At 43.1% G+C, this 6,692-nt stretch overlaps 1 protein-coding gene across 1 annotated transcript; it reads left to right on the forward strand.

Annotated features, from left to right (window-relative positions):
- Positions 1 to 4,134: 4,134 nt before the first annotated feature.
- On the forward strand, positions 4,135 to 5,169 carry sox1a (SRY-box transcription factor 1a). The gene has a single exon (XM_046054161.1). It carries the CDS (start codon positions 4,135 to 4,137, stop codon positions 5,167 to 5,169), a length of 1,035 nt encoding a protein of 344 aa, XP_045910117.1.
- The last annotated feature ends 1,523 nt before the right edge of the window (positions 5,170 to 6,692 follow it).

The following is a 6,692-nucleotide window of genomic DNA, read 5'->3' on the forward strand; positions in this document are numbered from 1 at the left end:
TGTGTGTGTGTTTGTGTGTGTGTGTGTGTGTGTGTGTGTTGTGTAAAGTGTAGAAGCTGTCTGTGACACATGCTTGCAAGCTGTGCAGGTTCATATAAACTAAATCTAATTGGACGCTGTGAACTTCACAGTATGAAGCAATATTTTAGGATTTTAGGATCACATTGTTGGACACAGTGTATGTCCTGAGTAAAAAAAAAACTGCCTCCAAAGTCATTACCCCCCTCCACACACGCGCGCGCACCTCCCTTCCTTCTTCCCCTTCTCTTTGCATCCTTTTCTGTTCCCGGATCAGTAATGGGAGTCAGTATCCAGGATGAGGCGAAGGGGGTGCTGGGCTCCTCCTCAAGTCCTCGCCCCTCCTCTTCGAATGCGGCACAGCTGCCTTTCAGAACCCCGCCGCTCCAGCCCATTCATCCTGGAGAGCCAAAAAAAAAAAAAGAAAAGAAGTGGCTATTTATTAGAATACTTGTTTTGTATTGTTCTGTACCACACAAAAGACGCTTCATTATGTTAGAAGCAAGCCCCTTTCGCAGAGAGAAACAATAACTTGGAATTGTCTTTTTAGGGTGTATAATAAATGCCATTTCTTCTTGTCTCTGCCCCTCAGTGTGTGTTGAGTGGTGGGTTTGGGCACCGGGCATGGATGGCCTTGGCACTGGAGCGGCCAGATTGTAGTGGGAGTAGCGTCTTACATGAGGCTTTGGAGGGTTTAGGACGGCTTTAGGAGTATGGAGGGAGAAATCTGCCCACTTGGTCTGGAGTAGAGTGAACGAGGGGAACATGCGTAAGTTTGCACATGACTATTCCGTACGCAAGAAAAGGCATTTAATATAAGTCTTGAACCTGTAGATACAATATTAGTTAACCTATCTGTTGTGCGTAAATGTATTTTTGTCTAACCGCCAGGAGGAATTAATGCCGAAAGAATAGGAAGGTAACTTGAACCCTTTCAGCTTTGAGCATAATGATATAAGTGCCTTATCGGCAACCTTAAATTTGGTACGTTTGCGCTCTACTGTGCTCAATTCAGTGCAGATAACATGTGTTTCTAGCTGCAGGCTGTCGTTTTATTTTGGTGCAGGTGCACAGAGCGCACAGCTCTGAAGCTCATGGTGCTGCTACCAGTTGCTCTCTAACCGACTCAGTTTGATTTTCCAAGCAGACAGTATCGGCGACTATCTGTTCGGGAGTGAATGGTTATCATATGTGGCCCCTTTATCTGTCCGGATTAACGAGAAAATACGTTGCATGCGCTAAAATATCCAGCTGTATTTTTAAAGGGTGTATTGTTTTACACGGCTTGGTGGCTGCAATGTTTATTTATGTTACATGATTCTCTCGGCGTTTTTTTTTTACTTTTCGGGAGGCGGGGGAGGCAAGTGGAAGGTGTTGGGGGCTGTTCATCACATCTTTAGATTTTAGGATGTGTATCTTGAAGCACGAACACTATTTCTTTCTCTTGCTTAACCCAGTTTATGTCCAGGTAATCAGCAGGTGATCACGATTCCTTTTTCTTTCCCCGAAGCCAACATCACCTATAGTTCCACGCACGCTGGCTTGTCCAGGCGCACCACACGTGGAAAGTGTTGTTCTGGTTTAGGTAAACTGCTTTAGGAGGAAAGATTACTGATGAAAGGGGGTTAACCCAGATACCATCCATCCTTTTGACTTATTTGTGCGAGGGATGCAGGAGTTGGAAAGCGCAATGAAACCCGCTGTGCGTAACTTGTGAGACCTGTTCTATTTATTCACAATCCTTCACTTATTTATTTATTCATTTGTAGGGGAGTGAGGCGGGGCGTTGGATAACTGCTTTGACCCTTGGCCCCAGTCGTGCACCACGATCGCGGTGGCACATCCTGTTGCAGAGGCCGCGCACAAAGGGGCGAGGAGGTTTGAAAAGAGGTTTGTTAAAAGAGAAGTGACTGATGGGGGATGACAGAGAACGTAAACAGGGGCCACCGGGGTCCCAGTGTCACTGTAAAGACTAATCCTGTACTATCCTTAATCCACTCAACAACGAGAAGAACAAATAATAATAATAATAATAATAATAATAATAATTCCATGATTTTTCCCGATCGATGCCTAAAAATCTAGACGGTATCAACAGGTCTTTTAAAATAGGCTTTATTAATGTACTTCATCAGATTTAACTATAACATTTTGGATGCATAGTGACATCTGTTTGAATTAATTTAGACCTATTAAGGAAGGATAAATGCTTTATTTTTTGTCTGAAGATGTATTTTGAAATAACAAAGATGACAACATCCTAATCACTTATATTGGCTTGTATTTTTGGGGTTAGGCCTATATGACTACCTGGTTAGTGTGAATAAAATATTAATCATAAAAATGTTGACTGTCATGTGATAAGTATTATTGTTAATAATAAGCCAGACTCAGATATCAGTGTTATTTCCATTTCTTTGCTACAAGAACCCAGTATACTACATTGTTTTATTTATTTTGTTTGTTTATTTGTTTTCTGGTGCCATAGCTTCACTGACACTCACCGGCCCCAGAGCTCCCTGGGTGCCATCATCATATTGTCGTCTTCCTCGGGCCTTAAGCCACATGGCCTGAACCACTGGACACGTTTATTGACTATTGTGATATCCCGTTAACCCCCATTACCAAAGACGCATGGCTCCGCCCGAGTGATCCCGCTCCCTCAGGCCCAAAACAGAGAGCTATATCAAGCTAAGCTCCAATTAAAATAAAAACAGCAAAGAACGATAGAATGATTAAATCGTTAGTCTCGCCGCGGGAAGTGGTATTTCGTTTTCCCTTTCAATTAGAGGTTGATTGGGCTTTTCAGGGGAGGTCAACTGTGAAATCTGGATTATATATGCGCGGACTCAAAGACACATAGACCGTTTCCCCCTCGTGGTTTACAAACGGGTTATGTGGCCGGATGTTAAATAAGGCGTAGGCCTATAAGATGTATCAGACAAATAAAAAAATCTACTAAAAAACTGACGACAACAACAGAGCGGTGTACATGTGGCCTTGCTTTTCATCTTCCGCTGCACACACGACCATGACCAGGACTCATTCACCATCACCAGCAGACGGCGGTAACGGCGCTTTGCCCCGGCAATTTCAATTTCACGTCATTATTTGACTATCCATCCTCAGGGGCTTCTGCTCTTAGACCAGTAGTTTTTTTAAAACCAAATCCCTTTCACATTATCTTCTGTGTGTAATTTCTCCATCTCTGACACCTACTATTATTACATACCTTAATTACATACCTGGAGGGGAGCGCGAGAGAGAGATGGTCTGAAAAATGGATTTTCTGGCGCTGGTTGAGCATCAAGTCGTCTGAGATTGAATTGGTGTGGAGAGACTGTAATTCCAGTACATAAAAATACAGTTGGGCCGAGACTTCTAGGACACGTGTGTGTGTGTGTGTGTGTGTGTGTGTGTGTGTGTGTGTGTGTGTGTGTGTGAGAGAGAGAGAGAGAGAGAGAGAGAGAAAGAAAAATAAATGTTTAACCCAAACTTTCATTGAACCCTGTAAATATGGAAGCTGTATTTTACATTTCTTAAAATTCAGCGACCATATCTTTCTTTTAAAATATCTTGAGATGTTTGACTCCCACTTTTTGGCCGCTACATCACTGCTAACAAATCTTCGTTATTTTTGTTTAGCTGAAGTCTCTGAGAGCATGTTTGGTAATTTCAAATGTCTTGTGCTATTTGTGGGATTGACCCTCCTTTCTGCCTCCTCCTCCTCCTCCTCCTCCGGTGTGTTCTTCCTATGGTCCTCTAGTCACCTGACCAAACGCCATGCAAATCATTCTGCTGCTACAGCCCCATTGGCCGCTTGTGGCTCATTTAACCGCTGTCAGTGCGCATCATATGGCCGCCGCTTTAACCAACTTCTCAACTCCGACTGGGAAAGTGGATGTGAACCAACCCAGGCGAAGACAGGGTGAAATACTGTTTGGAGAACATTTTATATCCCTTTTCGGATTAATTTTTATCTCGTATTTGATTCATTTGGGGTTAGACTATTCACTTTGTAACCCAGTCATCCTGTGCGCACCCGATCTTGTGCGCGCCTGACCTATCTTGAAAAAGACTTTTTCTCTGTTGGTGGCGAAGTTTAAAACCAGGTGAATGTATAGCATGATGATGGAAACTGACCTCCATTCCCCCGGCCCCCAAACGAATACGACCACGGGTCAAACGGGGCCGAACGGCGGGTCCAAAGCGAATCAGGAACGGGTGAAGAGACCGATGAACGCGTTCATGGTGTGGTCCCGTGGGCAGCGGAGGAAGATGGCACAGGAGAACCCCAAAATGCACAACTCTGAGATCAGCAAACGGCTGGGGGCCGAGTGGAAGGTGATGTCCGAGGCTGAGAAGCGCCCTTTCATCGACGAGGCGAAGCGGTTGCGAGCCATGCACATGAAGGAGCATCCGGATTACAAGTACCGGCCAAGACGGAAGACCAAGACACTGCTGAAAAAGGACAAATATTCACTTGCCGGTGGACTGCTTTCTGGGCCCAGTGGGGGCAGTGGAGTTGGTTTAGGGGTCGGGATGAGTTCTTCCGGTGTTGGGCAGAGGTTAGAGAGCCCCGGGGGTCATGGAGGCTCTGCAAGCTCCGGCTACGCGCACATGAACGGCTGGGCAAACGGTGCGTACTCGGGGCAGGTGGCTGCAGCCGCGGCGGCGGCAGCGATGATGCAGGAGGCTCAGCTAGCCTACAGCCAGCACCCGGGGAGCGGAGCGCACCACCACCACCACTCACACCACCATCACTCACATAACCCCCAAGCCATGCACCGCTACGACATGACAGCCCTGCAGTACAGTCCCATCTCGAACTCTCAGAGCTACATGAACGCTTCTCCATCCGGCTACGGCGGGATCACCTACACACAGCACCAGGGCTCCGGCGTCTCCTCCTCAGCTGCCATGGGGACGTTAGGGTCGCTAGTGAAGTCGGAGCCGAGTGTAAGCCCTCCCGTCAGCAGCACACACTCACGGGGTCCTTGCCCCGGAGACTTGAGAGAGATGATAAGCATGTATTTACCGACCGGAGAGCCGGGGGACCCGTCAATGCAAAGTAGACTCCATGCCTTGCCGCAGCATTACCAGAGCGCCACGGCTGGAGTGAACGGGACGGTCCCTCTAACACACATTTAGAACTCACAGAATAATTGAAAACTGCAAACGAACACATAACCAAATATTTACCTCTTTTCTAAATAACCCCGGTCCCGAGAACTACCTGCATTTTGTACAGAATGTTTATGATATTGTAAATGAAGGGTAAATAGCATATTCATCTCGGCTTTTTGGAATAGCCACCAGTGGAATTATATAACGAACATGATGCTGAGATATTGGTTATTGTGCTACCATCTTTTTGTCCATTACTTCACAGTCTTAGTTGAGGGTTATGCCAGGTTCACATGGGGGTATTTGGTTCAATTGTCTCATAATTTTGGGGGTTCTTGTAAGTTATTGAATATGAGATAACGTGTCATAATCTTAAGAAAGTGCTTTAAAAGATATGGGAAACTCACATTCTTTAAACATTTGTGTTTATTTGCAGAAGCCTGTGTCTTAATTCTTGGAGATCATCTCTTTTTATTGTAACACTCTAATTATTGTAAATTGTGAATAATTTTAATATTTCAAAGGATGACGGCAACTGCTGTTGTAATTTAAGTGCTTTTCTGCAAGTGAAAAGCTCTGATATTGCAATGAAGAAGAATTGAATAAATTTCACAAGATGTTGCTTTGATTCTTAAGACAACGGTCTTAGATTGATTATTTTCACAATGTTCTTACTAGAGTGTTTTCACGTTTTAGGACACGAGCATGTCATCAAGCCCCCTCTCGAGATAAAAAATAGCCACCTATTTAAATTTTGACACCACACAGATCCCACGAGCTTTTAAATAGCCTAATTGTTTGTGCGTAATTGTGCGGAAAAGCTACAGTCTGTAGGTCAATGAGGAAACAAATTTAGTAGGATTGAAGTTGTTTCATGGACTGCACGTTTATGTGGATAATGAAACATTTATCTATAAATTATAATAGAAAAAAATTAATTGTGCAGGCCAAACTATATCCTAAGTGTCATTATGAATATTTAAGACAGGCCGAGTTGATGGTCCACATTATCCTTTCATATAAAAATGATTCCTTACACGTTCGTTTTTGTAATGTTTCTAAAAACAAACCTAATTATATAGAGTACGTGAAGGCCTCATATGACAACCTACCTGTTAGTGTTATCAACGAAACGTCCTTATTAACTGATATAAGATGGTTTACTTAAATTATGCTATTACCAAATGCCATTTTCCCCTTGTAATTAAACAATTTAAGCAGCATTTTTTAAATCAGTTTTTAATTTTAAGCTCTCCATAGTCATTTTATTAATCAATTAGTAGATTTATATTTTGCAAACGAATTGCAAAGTTGTGTCAGACTTACATTGATTATCAAATTTTAAATAAAAATTCTCTCAGCAAAAATGTAATATAGCCTGTCAAAAGGAAATATTACTCATTTGCTACGTTATTGAATTTTTTAAGCACACCTTGTTTTAAAAACGAATATGACTTTCAGTTTATTCAATACATCATTAAAATAGATTTATATATTTTTGATGCACTGAGAGACATTTTGTGAATTTCAGTGTGAATTTTGAGATA

The sequence above is a fragment of the Micropterus dolomieu genome, linkage group LG07, assembly GCF_021292245.1.
Source record: "Micropterus dolomieu isolate WLL.071019.BEF.003 ecotype Adirondacks linkage group LG07, ASM2129224v1, whole genome shotgun sequence".
NCBI lineage: Eukaryota > Metazoa > Chordata > Actinopteri > Centrarchiformes > Centrarchidae > Micropterus > Micropterus dolomieu.

Bases quoted from the DNA above. Each gene is read 5' to 3' on its own strand.
- sox1a (XM_046054161.1), top strand. From the start codon at position 4,135: ATGTATAGCATGATGATGGAAACTGACCTCCATTCCCCCGGCCCCCAA.